The 22,982-nt window shown below is 36.2% G+C and overlaps 2 protein-coding genes and 2 long non-coding RNA genes across 6 annotated transcripts in view; 1 reads left to right on the forward strand and 3 right to left on the reverse strand.

Annotated features, from left to right (window-relative positions):
- The window catches only part of LOC148912754 (uncharacterized), a 141,431-nt gene that overhangs the window by 2,641 nt on the left and 115,808 nt on the right, over nucleotides 1–22,982 (reverse strand). Inside the window, exon 2 of one of the 2 annotated variants that reach the window (XR_016119129.1) lies at nucleotides 17,125–17,175. This is a non-coding gene — a long non-coding RNA (uncharacterized LOC148912754). Of the gene's footprint in view, nucleotides 1–17,123; nucleotides 17,176–22,982 lie in introns of those variants that run through there. The other variant, XR_016119130.1, reaches the window with a different exon arrangement.
- On the reverse strand, nucleotides 825–2,305 carry LOC148912755 (uncharacterized). The gene is made up of 2 exons (XM_089026501.1): nucleotides 2,100–2,305; nucleotides 825–1,819 (listed from the first exon to the last, which is right to left on the reverse strand). The coding sequence occupies exon 2, from the start codon at nucleotides 1,771–1,773 to the stop codon at nucleotides 1,054–1,056; it is 720 nt and encodes a 239-aa protein (XP_088882627.1). The 5' UTR covers nucleotides 1,774–1,819; nucleotides 2,100–2,305; the 3' UTR covers nucleotides 825–1,053.
- On the forward strand, nucleotides 12,325–13,860 carry LOC148912756 (uncharacterized). Its single transcript, XR_016119235.1, has 2 exons — nucleotides 12,325–12,338; nucleotides 12,597–13,860. It is a non-coding gene; the product is annotated as an uncharacterized LOC148912756 (long non-coding RNA).
- On the reverse strand, nucleotides 14,852–16,523 carry LOC148912757 (uncharacterized). Of its 2 annotated transcripts, XM_089027101.1 has the most exons (4): nucleotides 16,268–16,523; nucleotides 16,142–16,201; nucleotides 15,728–15,861; nucleotides 14,852–15,049 (listed from the first exon to the last, which is right to left on the reverse strand). In XM_089027101.1, exons 1-4 carry the CDS (start codon nucleotides 16,463–16,465, stop codon nucleotides 14,908–14,910), a joined length of 534 nt encoding a protein of 177 aa, XP_088883227.1. In that variant the 5' UTR covers nucleotides 16,466–16,523; the 3' UTR covers nucleotides 14,852–14,907. The 2 variants fall into 2 exon arrangements, with proteins under 2 accessions (XP_088883227.1, XP_088883226.1); XM_089027100.1 differs by having other exon boundaries at nucleotides 16,142–16,523.

Consider the following 22,982-nt stretch of genomic DNA (forward strand, 5'->3'; position numbering starts at 1 on the left):
GATTCATTAGACTTGCGCCCCGGTGTTGTCGATTTCTTTCTTAAACAAACCATTATAATTGATGGCAAGCAGGAATCATTGTGTATGGCAAAGGTTCGATGGTATCAGCGACATCCAGAAAGACACAGGATTGGCAGACCACATGAAATTTGGTGCAGAAACTTGTTTGAAATGGAAGGGCCCTCTACATTCATACCCATACAAAGGATACACAGCCAGTTTGTTGCTGCTTACGATGTTATTGACAAAGAAAGAGTATTAATTGTTTGTCCTTTACAACGTAAATTGTACGGATGATGGAGATGGCAGTAAAGTATCATCCAGGAAAAATATTCAAAGCTATCAAAAATAAACTGTTTGAACTGTGCATCAGTAACTAGATAGTCAAAATGAAAATTGAATGAATTGTTTGATGACTTTAAAATTAGATGAATTAAAATAATTATGAATGAAATTGCATATATTGCCAATAAAAAAGATGAATTCATATGTTTAGACTAAACAAAATTGATGCTTCAAATAATATTACAGATGTTAGCGGTTTGAAATGCAGCTCATGAGGTTAATGGGTTAATGAGTTTTCTTATTGTCACTGGAAAAAACGCATGTACGACTTACGCATATTATAAATACATCGTCCGCGTATTTTCCTGTGTGTATCAACGCATATAACCTCTCCTTCATGACATCAAAGCAAAACAATGATTGAATTAATGTGGTCGCAACATTGATGTCATGCGTTAGGAGAAAAAATTGACACATATGACTGAGATGGACCTGCATGCACTCCCCCCTCGTAAGTCGTAAAAACAAGCCAACATCCATTATAATTCAGTTGAAAAATTATTGATTTGTTTTGAAAAGTTTTGATTGCAATGAATTGAAACGGAAACCTCACATCGGATATACTCAGTTTGGGGTATTGTATTTGCTCCCCAGGTAAATATGGGGCAAAGCCTAGTGCAAAGTTGATTTCATATGTGCCCTTCATTTGACAATAGGGCAAATATAGGGCAAAAACGGTTATCATATATCCCCACTGGGTAAATGCGTCTAAACTAAGGGCAAATATATAACATATTTACCCATGTGTTCAGATGTATGGCAAAGCAATGGCAAATTTATTAGAAATTTACCCCGACCTTTGCCTGCATAGGCAAATGTATGGGCAAATATAGAGCACCATATTTGCCCAACATTTGCCAAGTGGACATATGATGACCAAATCCATTCGTCGAGTGCAATGTACAGCTTATTTCGAGATTTTTCGAGCTCATCAGTTTTAGCCATGTATCTGTTCAAGTCGTTTTCCTGCCTTAGAGATTTTTCATTGAAATATCTTACTTCGTTTTTCAGCTGTTCGGTTTCAACCATATTTGTTTTTAAATATTGTTCTTGATCTTGAGCCTTTTTTTCCATAGATTCCAATCTTTTATCCTTTTCTGCCAATTGATTTATAATAGCGTCAAGTTTATGTTCAAAGGAAACGATTTGAGCGTCTTTTTTCTCTATTTCTCCTCTAAGGTTTGTGATGGCGGGTTTGGTTGAAAAATATCGAACTTCCTCTTCCAACCATTTTATCTTCTTCTTGAGCTCGTCCACTTCCTTTTCGAGAGCTCCTTTCTCATCTTCAAACTCTTTGGTATTCTTGGTATAGCAGACACGATCTTTCTGTAGCCGTTGTTCCAACTCTGCTATCTTTATCTCATTACTCCTTACTTTCTGTTGTAGTTCTTTTATGTCGTCATTTGGGTCTCGAGTTCGGCCACTCATCTTCAGTATATTGGTCGTCTTGCTTTGGTTTCCCTTCTATGTATTTCTGCAATGAATGGAAAAATTCTTAGCTTCCAGTTTCCTTGTGAGAGCATTTAATTTAGATTTAAAGTGATGCTGTGACTAGAAACACATGCAGGACGCGTCGTATTTCTCCTAATTTCTTCATACTTCTCTCTTCAAGAACATGAGCGCCTTTTCTATTTCGTTAATACTTTAATTTCTGCAAAATTGATGTTTATAATTGAAATACGAGCGTATAATGTACATGATAGACACTGCAGATTATTGCAACAAATTAGCTAGGACTGCGCGTTAAAGCTTACCAGAACGAGAGAAATTGCTGGCGTATCTCAGCAGCTTCATGCATATGTATCAAATCACCTTTAGGCCTTACATGGCGTTTGTTGAGAATTTAACTTTATAACACATACATGAACACTGGGAACTATTTTTTGACACTTATTCAGCAGGCTATGTCATTTGTTTAAATCAGTGCAAGCTGAAAGCTGAAGCTGTGATCAGCATCTCGGAAAAAAGGGGACGCCACTTTGTTCTTTTTTTTGGCAATGATTACATTCATTACGTCAATTTGAATAATATCCGCAGTGCAACACTACATGTTCCTCAAAGGTCAATAGTACCTTTGTCAGTTACACATACAATTTAAATTCTCTGCGTAGTTTAAAAAACATTTCCTTTTCGGCTTGTCAAAGTAACTCAAAATATTGTTCTGCGATTATGTTTTGTCTTTGTAATGTTTGTTGTATGTGCATGGATATAACTGTTCACAACTGAAAACCGCTAAAACAAAGCGAAAAATGTTCTCAGTGATTAAACCTCCAGCTGATATCTTTAGAACTTTGGAAAACAAATCCTTTCATGAAGAAAAAGTAAGAAAAATCTTTATAGAGCTCACTTTTCGTTTTGCCAAACAACGGAATGACGCACATTCGGTACTCGTATTTCAACAGACGGACATTTCTAGCTTGGACGTAATATTTTCCCGTTTCAGATCATGTGTCATTCGAGGGGAGGAGAAACTGGAGTTTGACATTCCTTAGAGTAGAATTTCTTTGTTTAACGGTTGTGCATGGGAAAAACTGTTCTGAAATGGGGAATGCCCAAAGTAAACTGAAAAGGTCTAAATATATTCCAAGAATTTCAATTTCAATATGATGAAAGTGAAAAATGACAGTAGGCCGTTCGTCTGTTTGCTAAAATTTATATTAAGAGAGAATTCTTTTCGTATTCAAGCGGTGAGCGCCAAAAACTATTTTCTTGAAGAAAGGCTGTTGTACAAGGCTAAAATCTTGTTATTCATAAAGTTTAACTTGTTTGGAAGTGGAGATGATGGAGATGAAAGTGTGTACCTAAAGCAAAAATTTTATTAAAATGAAGTTTAGGCCTTCATTTGCTTATTTCTCATATATTTTCGACAAAAAAGCCTGACAAAGCAACATTTTAACACAAATGCAACAAAACATCTTTGTACAATTGAAAATACTGCTTCAAACAGGCATTTTATCATAGTACGTCAGTTTCTAACTGTTTAGAAAAGGTTTTGAGTGTTACATGTAACCCAAAACGAAAATTGGGATCAAAACTCATAGGAATGTTTAGGTTTTGGCGCTTTTTGCCATTATTGCTCAGTATTGAAAAAAAATTTCCTCTTAAGCAATTATAAACGAGAGCTCAATAAAGCGATTCAGAAAAGAGACAGTAGACTTTTGAAAATTCAAACCATTATTAATGAGAAAGAACGAGGCATTGAACTAAAATCTGAAGAACTCAGAAATGCTCACATTGACCTTAAAGCAACTGAAAACGCGAGCTAAAAGCGATTTGGATTACGCTTTGAACAGAATCGAAAAACGTGAACGAAAGATCGAAAAACTTATCAATCAGTTAAACACTTTTCAGCAAATTCAGAGACCTTTTCCCATTCCATCAACAAACACTTGGATATTCTTTAATTAGACTTTTTCTTTTTACCACATGTTTGAGATAAGACTAGATGTGCACCAGACAGACCTAAGTAAGGACAGTGGCCGAGTAAGGAATCCCGACTGATAGCCACAACGACTAAGGAAAGTCCTTTTGCTCAACCCGAACTACACCGAAACTTAGCTTTGTTCACAACTAAGTATAAGATTGAATGCACAGAAATAGTTAAAGTGCCTTTTGGACAAAAAATTGCTACCTTTTCGTACAAACTTGAAACTTCGTCAAAATGATCTATACTACTCTATTAATCAAATGTAGACATTTTTTCTTCATATTCCGACGGAAAGTTTGAAAATTTTGCTTTTTTAGTACCGTCCGCCATTAATTTTCACCTCACGGCCAAAGGGATTATTCTCGGTCAGCAGTCTTCTCGTGACGTCATTTTCAAACAAGCGTGTGGAATAGTGAATGAAAATACTGTGCTCCTGTCACGACTTTAATTACTTTTGGAAAGCCTCTTCCAACATGTTGAGGCAGATTATTTTTCATTAAAAATGACATATGATATGCCTTAGCATGTCCCGACAAAACTCGAAAATAATTCTAGTCTACTTTTTTGAGTTTTTAATGCCATTACCAAAATAAAGATATTTAATTTATTTAACTATATTTAATTTTGGTTGAGGGGTGAGAAAAAAACTTGGTAAAAACTCCTTTTCTAGTCTAGTTATGCAGAGTTGCATTTATTTGAGAAATGCCTCGCTTAATTTCTTCCCCTTAAAAAAGAAAAGAAAAACTTCATCCGTCAGCACAAGTAAGAGCGCAGCTGCTTTCATAGAACTTTTACAATTTGTTTCGATGTAGTTCTATATAAGAATCATAGAAAACTTGTCCTCAGTTCCTCTTTTACTCCGACGAAGGAATAACGTCCGAAACGTCAGTAAGTTTTTTCATCTTTCCACGGTGTAAAATTTACCCTTACATGTATTACTGTTTTATTAGAAACACCGACGCAGCTAACACTAGTTAGTTATCAATTGACACGGTTTTCTTTGTTATTCATAAGGCTTTATTTTTATTACAACCCTCATAAACAATGGACAAACTTAAAGCCCGGGGAGGGAATTGAAATGCAGCAGGGAAGAGCGGGGCTGATATGAATTAATCTGATTGGCTCATTATGAATCGAAGGTCAATATATAGTTATAAACCCGGTTTATAACTATATATTGACCTTGAATTTATAATGAGCCAATCAGATTAATTCATATCAGCCCCGCTCTTCCCTGCTGCCTGACGAGTAAACTATCTGGGGAATAATACTATTCTACAGAACTAATATAATTAATGTTTACATTCAAAAACACTATAGAGATATGTTTTCTAAACATTACATTATCAAATCGTTGCTAGTGCTCATAGTTTATGTGTTAAAGTTTACAACACAGTTTTTAAAATAACAATTCTTACAAACTGGGTTTTGCTCATCCTTTTCACTACATTTCTTCTTGTTTTCCTGGCCGCCATTATCGAGATCTTCATTAGGTCTTTTTGCCGTAGATGTTACCTCCACTGTCAAAGCACTTGGAAATCGCTGTCTTGACACTTACACTTGGCCTTTGGTATTTTTGAAGGCTTCTTTCATCTCTATGCCCGGTTCGTTCCAACTCCATTGCCATACAGCCACATGTGATTACGAAACCCTAAAATCTATGGTTTTCTATTATCATCTGCACTTTTGTTTAATTAGCATCATAGATTTCCAGAACATTAAAACTATGTGCCACATTACCTCTGTAGGGACTAGAGGGCATTAGTAAATCCCTTTATAATCAACTCACATTGTTCATGCTCTATAGACAACAAGGGAAATATAAAAACAAAGCGGAAAATGTTTACCCTTTTGTATACATTCTAAACTTCCAACTGAACCACGAATATTTTTTAAAATTCTTTTTATTTTCATTATCTTAAAAGTCTAACATCAGAATATTATAGAAAACCTTCTTAATTGATAACTAAAATAGTTAGTTACCTCGAATGTCGGCAATAAGCCATATACATCCCTCGGGCCTGCGGCCCTCGGGATGTATTTGGCTTATTACCTCCGTTCTCGGTAACTAACTCTTACTTTTTAGCTAGTTGGTATCTCTTCTTATTAGGGAATGTATAGGAGATATCATGAAGATATTATAATAAAATGTTTCAATCAACAATTTGCTTTAAAACTTGATACAGTCGTTACTTGTACATTGTTCAACAGTCTGGCGAAGTTTCAGCGCGATTTGAGGCCGTTTAGTGAGTTTTTTTCGAAATCTGCTCTTCTCCTATTATTTAAAGAGAGAAACTGAAACTTCGCTAACAGCAAAATGCGGCAAAAGCTGAGCATTCGATGCGGAGATCTCTAGAATTGTTTTAAAAAACTAAATTATTCTCAGAATTAAATTTGATAGGGAAAATATATTTTACACGTATAAAATCTAAAATGAAACTGCGGAATTATTCTGGAAAAAGACATCTTATTTTGAAAGTTGTTTTAGTCGACTGATATATGGCATAACATAAGGCCTGCAATCTAACAAAATCTAAGTAAAAAATGATAGCGTGTATGGCATCTCAGGCGATCTTAGGCGATCTTAGGCGATCTAAAGCGTGGTAAGGATGCAGAGTGAACCTTGTTTAGTTGATGCGATGAAATGACGATGGGGACACAAGAACAACTGATCATTGTGATGAAATGATGATGGGGTCACAAGAACAGCTGATCAGTGCGATGAAATGACGATGGGGACACAGGAACAACTGATCAGTGCGATGAAATGACGATGGGGACACAAGAACAACTGATCATTGTGATGAAATGATGATGGGGTCACAAGAACAGCTGATCAGTGCGATGAACTGATGATGGGGACACAAGAACAACTGATCATTGTGATGAAATGATGATGGGGTCACAAGAACAGCTGATCAGTGCGATGAACTGATGATGGGTTCACAAGAACAGCTGTTCAGTGCGATGAAATGACGATGGGGTCACAAGAACAACAGATCAGTGCGATGAAATGACGATGGGGACACAAGAACAACTGAGCAGTGTGATGAAATGACGATGGGGTCACAAGAACAACTGATCAGTGCGATGAAATGACGATGGGGTCACAAGAACAACTGATCAGTGTGATGAAATGATGATGGGGTCACAAGAACAACTGATCAGTGCGATGAAATGATGTTGGGGACACAAGAACAACTGATCAGTGCGGTGAAATGATGATGGAGTCACAAGAACAACTGATCAGTGCGATGAAATGATGATGGGGTTACAAGAACAACTGATCAGTGCGATGAAATGATGATGGAAATTTTTCGCGAAATTTGTTGCATTTTCTCACGCAAAAAATTTCATAGCCTCACCTACGCAGCCGCTATAGCGATCACTCTCAACGACACAGATAGCGGTTGCTAGGAGACTATAGAAACTTCAGCGATTCCAAGAAAAATATTTTGAGATTCTACTAAATGATTTATAAGGCATTTCACTTAGACCTTTGTATGAAATTATAATTAGTGGAAACTATCAGTCATTTCTAGTGTTTCTGGATAAGAATAAAAACTCGTATGAAGGCAGATTTATCGCTTAAAATCGAAACTCCCCCCCCCCCCCCCCCCCCCCCCCGTCTCCCCAATAGGCTTAGTCTTTATGAGTTCTAGATACGACTAAATCAGTCCGAAAATCTATCGACCGTAAATAACACCACTAGTTAAATATCTCATGAAAAAGAGGGGGCGTGCTGCAGCCGCAAACAATACGGACAGAGTAAAGAAATTTTCTCGGGGTATTGATGAGATCATAGCAGATAATCGGAAACAGTGGGGCAAGATTGGGGGACTCTAGGCAGTCAACATTGGTGGACGAAGGTGGACAACATCTCACAGCGGAAAGCTAAGCCTCAGCTCACGATGGACAGGGACTTCTTGGAAGGCTTGAATGATCACTTTGGAGATTTGTGTTATGACTACACCAAGCCTATACGCCGCTTTTGTTTGATAACAGTACTTTCACCCCTCCGAGGCTCGAAGAGCTGGATGTGCTATTCACGCTTCCGAAGATCAAAAAAAAACTGCCTCCGAACCAGGTCGCGGTAAATGGAAAGATTCGCCAAATATATTTTAGGAATAGCATATTTCGTCGTTACTGGTGGAGAATATTTCCTTTTCACAAGAGATTATAGAAAATACTTTACAAACAATGCATTGCGTGCAGAGAGGTCTTTACCGTCTCGGCTATACCAGCTTTGTCTATACGAGGAAGAGAGTCAGTGATAGACAGTTTTTGGTCCTAATAAAAGGCTTGTAAAATCGCAAAATTAAAGGGTCGTCGTACCGACTGTTTTTTGTTCCTTGAGCTTAAAAAAAATATTCCATTTGAGAAATTTTGAGAAATTTCGAATTTATTTCAATGTGCAGGCTGTATGCAATAGTTACAAGCTCCACATCAGGCCATTTCCAAGAACAGATCGAACAGAAAACAATGAAGTGCGATCGCTTCTTTTGAAACTTGAAAGTCATTTTCATACGCAATAAAAACTACTCAGATTGCATATATACCTTTCCCCTCGGCTCCCCCTCCTCCCCCCATTTTCACCAGGTAATAAGTTAAATTAAAAGAAATTTCTTCTTTTACATGCTCGTATTTCGAATTCCTCCCTCGCATTTAATTTAGCTGTCTTGTTATTTTTAAGAAAAGAGATTTTTTTTTATTGGCTTTCGACTGCTTCAGTACGTGCCAGATGATCGTTGAAGATTGTTGAAGATTCCAAACTCGACAACTTTTTTTACTCTTTGCCAGATTTTTATCAACATGGTACTCTTTTATAGGAACAACAATTGTTAAAGGAAAATTTGCTGGTGTATCAAAATACGCTTTGCGTTGAGGTCAGTTTGGCGTATATCCCCACGTGCACGTGCCATTATTATTCAGCTTAACAACTGACCCGTACCTTCAGGAAAAATGACTTTGTTTCATACAGTAAACTAAGTAAGGGATGGAATCGATTACAAATACAATGATATAGCTATGAAATGTTGGGAATAAAATCAGTTTAAATGCCTAATTTAAGACTCGAACAAAGTAATATAACTCACCCTGACTTGCTCAATACTAAGTCCTGTTTCTTCGGCTGCCTTATCGATTTTGTCGCGATTGACGGAAGCGCATGTTTTCATGCCGTCATCATAAAACTCCTGTAGCTTTGATCTCTGAACATCGTTAATTTTGTTGTATGTTCTTTTGCGATTTCTATTTGTATTGCTTTCGGCCATGATACATCGATTTTTATAAAATAAATTAAATAGTACGCACTCTGTGATTGGTTGATAGCCATGTTTGCATGAGGATATGTAAACACAGTTGTGACGTCACAACTTTCGTGTTTTCCCAGTACAAGTTCAAAAATTAAAAATTTACAGTTTCTTTCGAGGAAAAAAACGCCCCCAAAAATGTATTTTGAAGACGAAGTTCCAAATTTTGACTTGTGTCAGGGCCATAGGCATAACCCTATGGTCTCATGTAGGTCTTTCTGATCGTAATATCATGACAATCTCTCGTTGGTCACCGCAAAGAGATTTCCCTCAGGAGCTACAACACACGTCCTCCGTCAGGACAGCTGCGGTTGTTCAGCGACGTGCTTTCTCATGATTTAAATGCACCGCCCGATAAAGAATACATGTATTTCAAGGAAACAGTCAGCAGCTTCAAACTTTTTCCAGCGATAGCTCTTAAGCTCCACAAAATATCTTCTCGAGGCAAGACGAAACAATCAACTTCGCTGCCATGTTTTCTCGCTGTCAAATTGAGCAAAACCACGTTTCTTTCAACCGAGAATTCCATTCACAGCGACACTTGTTATCCACTTTTGATCACTTTCGTAAAGATAATCAATTCTGAAATCTCTTATTAAGATTTCTATTCAATCTTTGGACATTTCTTTGTATTTGTTTTAATGTTTTAGAATGATAAATGTTTAAAATAGCTAGCGATTCTTTCTCGCTTCACATTTGCCTCGGCGTTTATTATACGAAATGTGATTGGCTAACGATCGAAGTTCGTGAAGTATGGAGAATTTGTATTTTGATATGAGAATCAAATTCAAATAAAGATTTATTTTCTTGCAAGTGGTAATGTTTTCCCTTAGTATTTATTTTATAAAAGCAATAGAAAACTTTTTTTCTCTGTGTTTACATAGCCTGATAGCAACACTCGGGGGGTTGGGAGAATTCTCGACGGTTATGCAAACCCTCGACTACGTCTCGGGTTTGTATAACTGTCTCGAATTCTCCCAACCTCCCCTCGTGTTGCTATCAGGCTATGTAAACACGGAAAAAGTTTTCTATTGCTTAAATAATACAGTGTAGTAGCGAGAATCAAACCTGGACTTTGTCTATTCTAGTCCACAGACAACGCGGAGATTTGATTGGTCGAATTGTATATGAATATGTAATTAGTTGCTCAGATGACTTAGATGATCATTTAAGACGGCTTCGACCCATTGATCTAAATTTAGTTTAGCTGGGTATTAGCCATTTAGATTGTGTGAATAGGGTGACCTTAACCACGTGTTACTAACCTATCTCATATGGTAAAGGTGAAATAGTTAATTTTGAGGAACTTTCTCACTGTTCGTTGCTGACTGGCTGCAGGTTAGTTGCAAATCGATCTCACGATCAGGTAGTCTAGCTGAAGATTTATTCATATCGTAAAAAAACTGCTAGAAAAGGAAATTTACGAATAAAGACTTCTGAGCACAAAAAAAAAAAAAAAAAAAGAACAGCGTCCTTTTTTTCGATTTTACAAGCCCTTTATATGGGACCAAAACTCCCTACCCAGTTAGATGTGCGAAACGAAGAAAAAATAGTTAGTTCCTTGAACACGGTAAAGCGGGGAAACTGTTTCGTACACATCGTTCATCACTATTTCTTGGAGATTAATTCAATTTTGTTTAAGTTAAGGAAATGAGGACAGTTAAAGGGAGTCTGGAAGGTCTGTTTTTTCCGATATACCGACTGACGTCGTCCCAGATTGTCAAGACAACTAAAATTCTTTTTTTTCATGAATTTAAATATATCATACTTGTAGAAGTGGATTGGAAATGCCAGACAAAAGGAAAAGATTAGTACTGGGAGCCAGCCAGCTCCAAAGCCAATCAAGATACCCACTGGATCACGTGGCTCACATTCCTATAACATGTTTTGTGCAGAATATTTCAAGTCAGGTCAGTACTCAACAGCTTACTTGCCTATGATACTTGTGAATAATATCAATGAAACATTTGTGACAAGCAGTAGTGTGTCATGTTATTGAAAACAAGAAGCATGAAAAAGTGCATGCATGATTCTTAACATGCATTTTGAACTAGCAGCCAAATGAAAGATTTTGGTCTCAGCCATCATTGCCAACAATGCATAGTAAAACAGTGGTAAAACAAAGGATTGTGCACAGTCACGCTTGAAAAAAAAGTGAACAAAGACCTATAACAAAAGGGTTTCCTAACCATTCCCTTCTACTAACTATACATGCCCAGGAAATTAAAAGCTAGACAAAAGGAATAATTGGGTTTTATCTGCACAAAACGATTTCCAATTTTATTGCCCACATATTGCCATATTGTCCTATTATTTCAAGGTGAATAATTGACAATTATACCGAAAGTCCACATGCATGGTGTAGTAGTCAATAGCACCTGAGGCCAATGGCTGAATGGGCTTTTGTATCACACATGTAGACCATGTGAGTGTATTTTTATTGAGATCTAATAGTTTTAGTACAAATCTACTAATCTACAATGACTACAATGCTGCAAGCAATATTGAATTTAGCTAGTTTTAAAGAGAAGATGCAAGTAAATAATAGTAAGATAAGTAGTATAGCTAAACATTCCAGGTGTGTATTTCAATAATACATATAAACCTTAATTAATTATAAATATTATTAACTTTTCTTTAGATGAATGCAGGAAAATGTCTTTGCCTGAAAAGAATAAAGAAGCATCCAAAACGTGGAAGGAAATGACTTCTGCAGAGAAAGAGAAATATAAACTCAATGCAGACAGTTTAAAGTCTCCAGATGTTTCAGAGCTAAACGAGGCTCAAAAATTAAAGCTAATATCTGTTCACAGAAAAAATCTCCTCAGAGAGGTATGTAATAAGGTTTCCGTAATTACATAATGAATTTCAGACCACAAAGTCCTGTAAACAATATTATAAGTCACCTCTTGACTGATAATCAAAGCTACATGAACGTCAGAAAAATTAATAACTTACATGTACAGATATTTGGCTGAATATAAATAGAAGTAGATTTCTTATTTTAGTCTTTTGGATGAAGTAACATTCAAGATTGCATTACAATCATTTACAATCAAAATTCTTCAGCTGCCCAAATCCTTTTTTTGGTAACCTCAGCATACTGTAGAAACACTTTTTTGTGTGTAATATTTCAGATAATATATTTCAGATATTTCAGACACTTCTGGCCAGGTTTACAACTTTGGATCAAGTGCAGGATTGCCTTTTCTGTCCCTAAATCCTGAGATTAATCAAATTCAGAGATCACTTTGGTAGGTATAAATTTAAAACGACTGTATCCATACTTCCTTCAAATCTTAACAAAATTACCCTCAATTTGGGTACTTCCTCAAAAACATCACACACTTATTCATTAGTTGTCATAGTAACCATAAAAACAATGTAGCAAGAGCTGTGTAGGTATATATTAAAGAAAGTTTACCAACAGTTTATTTCCAAAATTTATGGCTTGGTCATTTAAAGCTCGGTCAATAACATCCTTGGAGTAATATCATTATTTTCCTTTACAGGTGAAGCAATACAGAAGCCAGGCAGCAGAGTTCCATATCTGCATGGGGGATTTACTGTCGAAAACTTACCAGATGGCCTCCAATTTAAAAGGCCTTTCCATTATGGCACGAATCAGTTGAAAGCTATAATGGAAAACAAAGAAAAAATAAAGTTTGTGATTCAAGCAAAGGACAATCCTGAAAGAAGTAATAGCAGGAATGTTAATTCAACTGCAACTCATCATGATACGTCAGCAATGGTTGCCCTCCTATCCAAGGTGGTAGAGAGACAAAGTGCTGATAGAGTGGTGAGAATGTCCAGCAAAATATCAGAAGAGGAAGTAGAAGTAGCAGAATTATTTCTTGACCAAGATGAAAGACTTCTGCTGAGTTAATGCTCCAATTTCTTTGATGATGATGCCTGGCTTGCTGTTGGTGCCAATATTCAGCACTCCTCTGAAACTCAAGGGATCATTTTACCAGTTTGTACTGAGTCAGAGGATGAGTATTTTTGGCTCTTTTACACTGTGCAGAATCCATCTAAACTAGTGAAAGCTTCTAATAATCATAAGCTGAAAGGCTACTGGCTTGATCTTCAAGACAAATCTCAGTACAAGCTCCTTCACAATCACCAGGACTCTCTTATCATTGCCAATTTAATTAGGAATGGAGCACTTGGGCCATTGTATTTTTTACACAAGATGGAAATTGCTGATAACCAGTATTTTAATGTTCCCGAGATATTCAACAATGCAATTATTGCTGCATTAAAGCAAGCATAAATCAATACTTTTTTAATACCAGAAAACACAACAAAAACATAATGAGGTACTAAGTCATTTTGCAAAATCGAACCAAATCTAGCTGTTTTTTGATCATTATCAATCATTTTAGCATCCAATTATACAGCCTTGTGTGCTTGAGTCAAGGGAATTGTTTTAAGTATCATTTAACTGCATCTGATCACCAGCAAAATAATTAAGCTGTTCTTTATATTACACTCAATGTTCATTACTCCATTCTGATTGGACATGAGGAGTACACTTAAATCATTTATTGTACTCTGTATTGTTCCAATTTATTATAAACAACAAATCTTCTCTTACAATTTAGAATTTATAGATACCTTTGACGTTTTGAAAGTTCTCAAATTGGATTCCCACTTGTTCCTATTGTTCAAATTGCACCTGAGATCGTACAAATTTGATCTACACAAATACACCTTAGTTACTCTTATGTATGACGGTATGGCATGGTTGAGCCACTTGTAACAGTGGTTTTTAACAATAACAAAATTACACTTGCTTTTCCTTATTATATAATAAGGCTATGCTTTCTTGATGCAGCAATGATTGCATTGTTAATTATCTTGAGGTGTAATATTCAAACACAGGGGTGCTTACCATTTACCTGGAAAAAACGGAAATTTTGGTTGGAAAACAATTGGTGCACCATTCCAATCAGAAAGTTCCTGAAAAAGCAGTCTCCTGATTAAGGTAGTCCACTTTTCCCATTTTTTCCCGGTTCTTCTGGTAAATGCCTGTACCATTTTTCGAAAGTCAAAGGTTCCTCCTCTTTTCTTACAATCAGTAAATAGATTTCAACCAGATGTATTGGTTGAAATGGTAAGCACCCCATTTTATCTGAAATTGGATTGTTTTTACAAGACCCTTTTTTGTAATATTCAAAATGATTATCTACAAGTTATAAGTAGCACTCTAAGAATGATTTTATTTATTTATTTGGAATGAATTGATTGGCCTAACATTTTAATTTAAAAATTAGATGCTTGTGTTGTGTAATTTTTCCTCAGGTTGGCCCTCAAAACTGCATACACTTTGCAGTGTAACTCAGCTAACTGTGGCCACCCAACTTATTTTTTACCAATGCGGTTGAATCCTTTACCGCCAAGTTTTTCCATCAATTAAGAATTATCTTTAAGAAAGTGTCCAAAAGGGAACATTGCTGTTGGTGAAAAAGGTGTTGCATGTTGCTTAGTAAGCTGGAAATGTCTGGTATTTATAGGTAAATTGTGCCAGCAAAGAAGGAAATATACTGGAAAAATTAATTAGGAAAATGTTATGGTTATGACCTTTTGCTGATTGTATTCACAACACCCATGCATAGTACATTTTGGGCCAGGAATGCAACATGTAACAAAACCTTCAATAACCTTATCGGTGTATAAACAAAAAAATTTTCAATAAATTTAACTATATTTTCAATTTTAATAATTATATAGAGGATATTACATGAGATATCAAGTTTTCGACACTAGAGAAAACCTGGTATTTCATCAATATCTATATAATAAATTGTAATATACTCTAATTCAAGATTTTTCGTTAATCAGTGATAGGTACTTTTTAGAACCCTTCTTAATTGCATGGACTTTTGGCAAGTGGTAATCATAACGTCGTCCAACCCATGTACATCCCTTCAGTGGGCAACATATCATAGACCTCTTTTTACTGCTGCAGAAGATATACAGAAAATGCAATCAATGTCATGAATGCTATTCTTAAAGTATTAAATTGCACAAATGATCATGTAACAGAGACATAAACCATAGACAGAAAAAAAACCTAGAAAATCCTGAAAAAAAATTAGATAGTACAACTCTATACAACTAGCAAATAGAATAGCTACAGGTACATGTATATTAATGACTTTTAAACAGCTTCTCTTTGAAATTTCAAATGTTTCTTGGTGTCCGCAAATGTTCCCCCAGGAGATAAATTACTGTGAGGTGTCATATATATTGGGGGTTATTTTTAGATAGTCTTTACTTACAAATATCAAAATGTGATTGTGAACGGGCTGGAAATAGAGTTGCACGTAGGAAGTATAGGTAATGAAATACAAAGTCATGTCACATCACTCATCATTTGTTGAGTAATTAAAAACAATGTTTTAATTCATTTTTATCTTTCTTCTATATTTAAGTTTTATCTAATACCTATATCAATTCTAGAAGAGTATGATGCATGAATGTAGAGATTTCAGACTCAAAGGGCATGGTTAAGGAACTAAAAAATTGATGCAAGTAATGTCATTCAATCTGTCATTTATCTCTTCACTTATTCATATATTTTGGTTTCATAAAGTTTTAACTTTTTGTGATGCTTAAGCTTATATTATAAAGGACTTACTTCTTTCCTTTTTCCTGATTGCCTTGTGCCCTTTTCTGATTCTTTTCTTTCTTAAGTTCCTCTATTTGACTTTTACTGAGTTTATGTGCATGCCTCATGTGGTTTGAAATATTATTATATTCCTTTTTGCAAATCTAGAAATAAAGTGAATAAATAATCCAAGGTCAAAAACGTTTAAGACCCCTAAAATGTGAAGGCACGAGAATGACAGCTGTATATTTCTGACCTATTCCCCAGTTAACACCTATTAAGATGGATCTGCTATAATTATAATTTAAAGAAATGACTATTTATCGCCAAACTGATATAGACTTATATAAGCATTAATAATCATAAGAGCTTTAAATTACAGTATTACTTTTTATAATTGTTGTATATAAAGTAATCTTAAACTCTTATTAGCTTAATACTTACACTGCATGGATATTTATAAACCTTTCGATGTATTTCTTCTCCATTCTTCGTCTCAGCCTTCTGTGTAGGATCATTTAAATAGTCCATAATCTTATGAGACTCATTGAACATTTTCATTTTAATTACCTCCGATGACATTCGAGCTCGAGGTGCAGGTATTGAGCCCACTTCTCTGATTCCGTGGAAATGGCACACTAGATTTTCCATGAGACTAAAGAAAATTGCTCCTATACGACAAACCAATCTCCTTTGCCACTTTTTTTCTTGGCGAAGTTGACCGACAAGGTCAATAGCATCGTATCCAGATTCATAATGGAAATACATTTCTTATCTATAAAAGCGATATAAGAAAGTTAATTAAAATGATTTTGTTGTGGCTGAATATCACACTGACAATTTAAGAAAATACAAGTATTTTAAAGGCCGCAATGCATTAGTGTCCATAGACTAGTACCCAGTCACTGGTTTCATTTACTAGTAAGGAAATGGGGTTACGCTTGCAGTATCGGATATATATAGAGGAGTAAAGGATAGGATACTTTTTACATGTTTCACCGGTAGAGTGTAAAAGGTAACTTTATGGGGGTACAGTATATGGGGTTAAGCATGGAATCCAACACGTGTTTTATTTGTTGTATAGTTATTCTTTCGTCTTATGTTTACTATCAACCTAGAATTAATAACATCAGATTTCACAGGACAAAAATTACATTACACATTGAACATTGAAGAACCAATCATATGGCATACGACATGCAACTTTTATTGGCTTTTGACTTTATTAAAAAATGATAAGACAATAACACAAGCCAGGGGCGGAGAAGACGATAGGGAATAAATGGGGGCTGGGGGTACGGGGCTGGAGCCCCCCTCCCCCCACGGTTTTTCAAAAAGATAGGTGGTTTTGGTAGATATATAGTAAGCCCACTCCCCCCCCCCCCCCCCCATAAAAAAAACGCTGCGCCGCACCAGCAATCCATAACTCCCCCCCCCCCCCCCCCCCCCCCCCCCCCCCCCCCCCCCCCCCCCCCCCACTCCTCCAACAAAGTTGTGTACATTTTGAACATATTTAAGCTCTATCAAAGAGCCAAATTTAAACTCATTCAAGTAGCTCGCCGACCTACGGCTACGAACATTAGTTTTCAGTTTAGTTGGCTGTGGTGCTAATTTCGTTATGTTTTCGTTATAGGTCTCGTTACACAGAACCATGATCCTATAATAAGAGTTGACATATTTAAATACCTTTAAGCAAGTACATATATTTATCTGCCACCTTGATCTTTAACAACTGCATATTATCCGTATTAACCAGTGTCGGTATGTTCATCCAATCAAAAAGGTAACGAGTTGCGATAACGAAATCATGTGCTAATCGCGACTCATCCGTAGAAAAGTTAAAGTATTTTAAACACACTTTCCTTAATATCTTGGGCTATAAGAACACATTAAACATTACTGTTGTCCATAAACGACAATTTTATGAAGTATATTTAAGAATCTAAACCAGAAAACTGCAAAATTACAACGGCGGTGTATGTACGCGATGAGGCTGCTCTGCCACATAGTGAAGTGATATGATACTGACCCATATATGTATAAGTTGAATAAATTCAACCATTCAGCTCGCATCATAACGTTCCCTCGCATACCGAATTATTAAAATAAACTGTTCCAATTAGTAGTACTAAATGCCTTTGTATTAGATCTGCAAAGAAATCCATTATTTAGGGCATTAAAACATTTCTTTTGATTTTTTCGCGGTAATTTCGACACGTGTGACAATTTCGTTATAATGTGCTAATTTCGTTATGGCCGCAAGAAGGTTGATACAGTTACATTATAGCGACTTGTGCATCTTGGTATAATATACAAAACAGGAAATTGAAATATAGATGTATATTTCTTTATTTACAGAGGTCTACTGGCCCTGGTTGTACGAAGCCTGGATAGTGCTGTCCGGCGGATAAATCCTTATCCAATAATAGGTAAGTCGATGCTGTTTTCCAATAAATTTATCCACTGGATAAGATTTATCGGTCGGATAGCGCTATCAAGGCTTCGTACAACCGGACCTTGGTATGTAAAATTGTGTCCAAACGATGGTAGAACTGTAAGGTGCGTCCCGACGTGTTCCATCAGCAGGCAGTAGATAGGCGCATAATGTACAGACTGACGTTTGCAGCCAGGTATTACGTACGTAGATTGCGACATGATATACAAGATTCAGTTTATCCATTGAATACATTTCCATGGTAACCCATCATATACCCAACGGAAAGATAGAGCTTTCCATATTCCGTTCTATTCAGACCCGTAAGAAGGGGAAGGGGCGTGGGGTCCTGCCCTCATTCCATGGTTTTGTGTTGTAACGGGGTTTATTCATCTGACTCGAAAAACCACCAGTATGGTTCTAGAAACTGCGTAAATAATTGTCTTAGATAAGCTATTTTTTATTATTAAAAATTGTTAACAAACCTTTATTTTATATATTCCGAGAGAAATGGTGGCTTCTTTATTACATGAACACGATCACGTGACACGAGTGCATAAGCGCAATTACAAGTATGAGCACTTTTTTTTCTGTTCTTTGCGCTTGTGTTTATGATTGAGATAAGAAATGCTATGACTTATCTATAACCATCTGCACCAAGAAATGACTTATGTTTCATTAGTTACTCCCTTTATCGCAGATACAGCTAAGCTACTGTATGATAAGTAAGAAAGCATGGAAAAGGGCAATTTTATTTTCGATAAACAATTACTAATGTCATATAGGATTAATTAACAAATAACTGTTTTAGAACGATTTCTTAGGGAAAGAATTCTATGTTCTCTAATACTGTAAACAAATTACAGAAACATTTTTCCTTCTATGTGCACGGTCAACGTTATATAACAATGGATACCGTCAATCAAAAACCTAGAACAATACGTTTCCCAACCATTCCGTTCCATTAACTATATTGTGAGCTACGGTTCATGGTACTGTCCACGGTTTCTAGTTGAGCGGGCTCATGTTTTACGCGACTTGAAGTTGCGAAAGGCCGATTAGCACTCTTATTCAGTCGTTTCATACAAGGCTCATGATTTACCCATTACGCATGTTCTTATAAAATTTCCGAGCCCTTCCCACACGGCTTACCGCCTCATCTATTATGGTTTGAACTGTAAAGCTAATAGCGTTTTTACTCCGTCCCTAGAGAGTTAAGTCACCATATTGATAGCAGCTATATTGGTGTACCTAACAAAAGAAACTAATGACAAAGTTATTGTCAGAGGTACACCAATGTGGCGGCTGTGACGTCATGTCTGACAATAGATGGCAGCCATATTGGTGTACCTAACAAAAGAAACTAATGACAAAGTTATTGTCAAAGGTACACCAATGTGGCGGCTGTGACGTCATGTCTGACAATAGATGGCAGCCATATTGGTGTACCTAACAAAAGAAACTAATGACAAAGTTATTGTCAAAGGTACACCAATGTGGCGGCTGTGACGTCATGTCTGACAATAGATGGCAGCCATATTGGTGTACCTAACAAAAGAAACTAATGACAAAGTTATTGTCAGAGGTACACCAATATGGCGGCTGTGATGTCATGTGAAAACGCTCTATAGCTATTATCATTATTGTTCATTACTCATCATCAGATAAATCACTATCGGATGACAGCTCCAAAACAAAACTTTCATCCTCTTCATCTTCCTGCATTAACATCAAGTCATTTAGCTCCACTGAGTTCTGTTCAGCTAAAGTGTGATCTATGCATGCCACTGAGGTTAGAATACGTTTTCACTGGTGGCACCTGAACTTGGGTGTCCCAGATACCACTCCATAACCGTCCCAAAAAGCAAACTTGGTTAGAGTAAACCATCCTTTTTTTCTTCAAGCATGCTGTCAATCCTGCATTAATGATTACTTCCGGCGCCTAACATGGCAGCCACATATTCTTTGTCTGTATATACGTTATTGTTTTTTATGGTTTGTCGCTGTTATGTAGTCCCTTTTTCTTATATTGATAATTATAACATTAATCGTCATTTGGATCTTGAAAGAAGTAAATCTCTGCACTTTGGTTTAGTGATTAATTCAGTGGTTTCAAGTTCATCTCCCTGGAATGTTTGTCAGTTAACTTCGTTTCGTCTCAAGTCTGGTTTCTACAAGTCTCGTATTGCCGTTGGAAAAATATCTAAGCATGGTTATACTTCATTATCTATTCCTGGTCATGATCCTCCAACTGATATTACTATTTCTATGGATATTCATCGTAATCCTGGCCCTTCTTCGTTTAACTCTGACCTCAAGACTACGGTTCAACGACTTCATATGGTTCATCACACAAATAATTATCATCGTTCATTGGATATGCCTCGTCTTTCTTTACAACATTTAACATCTACACCTGTGTTATCCCATGTCTTTTATGGCCATAACAGAACATCGGTCCTTAATTACAATAAAGAAATCCTGGATTCCACAGCTGGAAATTCAAATCTTAACCGTCAACTGCCGTTAATAACATACTCAAGAGCAAATCTTTTCGAACTTCGCCGTAATACAAAAGCTCCTTCATCTTGCTGCTCCTCTGCTCTTAAGGAATTAAAGCTTTTTCGATTTCGTGGCAAGCGAGGTGGTCATCGTACAGATCGTTCTACAATTTCATCATCACCTGCTTCAACAACAAACATTAAAATTCCTGCATCACTTGAACCTGCTTCAATTTCTACCTCAACTGCAAACTACATGAAATTTTGTCTCTTAAATGCTCGTTCAATAAACAATAAATCTCTTTTAATTAAGGATTATGTTGTTGAAAGAGACATCGATATTCTCGCTATAACTGAAACCTGGCTAAAAAATACTAATTCTGATTTTATTGTGCGTGATATTTGTCCTACTGGTTATTCGTTTTGTCATGTTCCTCGTCAAAATCGTACTGGTGGAGGTGTTGGCATAATGTATAAAAATAGCCTGAAAATCAATCATCATGTAACAATGTCTCACACGTCTTTTGAATTTATGGAAATGCTACTTCATCATCAATCGTCTACTTATCGTATTGTTATTGTTTATCGTCCACCCTCTTCAAATAGCTTGCTATTTAATGATGATTTCACTACTCTCTTGGAACGACTGGTTACATCTTCTGGCAAACTGGTAATTTCTGGAGATTTTAACTTTCACATCAATGACACTAAAGATAATAATGCTAATCGCTTTATGGATTTACTCGATTGTTTTAATCTGACTGTCCTTGATCCTGTTTCACCTACACATAAAAGTAATCACGTTTTGGATCTAATCATTACAAGATCTGATGAAAAATCTGTGACCAACCTTACTGTACACGATCCTGTTTTATCTGATCATTATGCTGTTCATTGTATGTTATCTGTAAACAAGCCTCTACTTCAATCAAAAAGCATTTCTTATCGCAAGCTTCGTGCAATAGATGCTGATTGTCTCCAACAAGATATTATGAACTCTGCACTATATCAATGTCCTGCTACTCAACTATCTGATTTGTGTACTCAATATGACTCTGTTTTATCGTCTATTTTAAATAAACATGCTCCTTTACGTTCTCGATCCATCTCCCTTCGCCCAAGAGCTCCATGGTATACTGACGAAATTCAAATTAATAAAACAAAGCGTCGTAATCTAGAAAGACGTTGGCGACGTTCCAAATTAGAGGTTGACCGTGAATTATATGTTGATCAATGTAATGTTGTTAAAAAACTGATTTTTGATGCAAAAATGAATTTTTATTCTAATTTGATTACTGATGCTGGTTCTAACAGTAATGATCTATTCCGTTCTATTGATCGATTGCTACACCGTATACCTGAGAAAAAACTACCAACCTCAACTTCATCCACAGATCTAGCTAACAATTTTGTTTACTTCTTTAAAAACAAAATCGTTAACATCAGAAATGGCTTCGTTCCTACGTCACATCTTTCAAATGATTTCTCTTATCTGGATTCACCTAAACTGGATTGTAAAATTGATTCATTTTCGCCTATCTCTATTGATGAATTATCAGCCATTGCGAAAAAGATGTCATCTAAATCCTGTAGTCTTGATCCTTTTCCTGCAAGTCTCCTACTTGGACATTTTGGTGCATTACTGCCTACTATATGTGAAATCGTTAACCTGTCACTTCAAACTGGTGTTGTTCCATCTTCTCTTAAAGTTGCTGTTTTAAAACCGTTACTGAAAAAACCATCTCTTGATCATGAAATTTTTGGAAATTATCGCCCTATCTCTAATTTAAAGAATATCTCCAAGATTATTGGAAAAGTCGTTTCCCTTCAGCTAAATGATTATCTGTCTCTGAACAATCTCCATGAACCATTGCAGTCTGCATACAAAACATTTCATAGCTGTGAAACTGCTCTTCTTCGAGTACAAAATGATATCCTCCACTCCATTGACAATCGTTCTTGTGTTGCCATGCTACTCTTGGACCTATCTGCTGCATTTGACACAGTTGATCATCAAATTCTTCTAGATCGTCTCCATACAAAATTTGGCATTTCTGGCATAGCTCTTCAATGGTTTAAGTCCTACCTCACTGATCGCTTTCAATTTGTTTCCATTGATGATTTTTCTTCTGAAGCCCTTCAACTTGATTGTGGCGTACCTCAAGGTTCTGTACTTGGTCCTTTGTTGTATCTCCTTTATACTTCTCCAGTAGCTGATATCCTCCGAATACACAGAATGTCTTTCCACCTTTATGCTGATGACACTCAATTATATATTCCTTTCTCCTGTAATGATGATTTGTCCCTTAATGATTCCATGAATCTGATTGAAAACTGTCTATCTGATATT

Source organism: Actinia tenebrosa, unplaced genomic scaffold, assembly GCF_029948245.1.
Source record: "Actinia tenebrosa isolate PJP-AT-01 unplaced genomic scaffold, QUT_ActTen_1.0 PGA_scaffold10__47_contigs__length_13832649, whole genome shotgun sequence".
Taxonomy (NCBI): Eukaryota; Metazoa; Cnidaria; class Anthozoa; order Actiniaria; family Actiniidae; genus Actinia; species Actinia tenebrosa.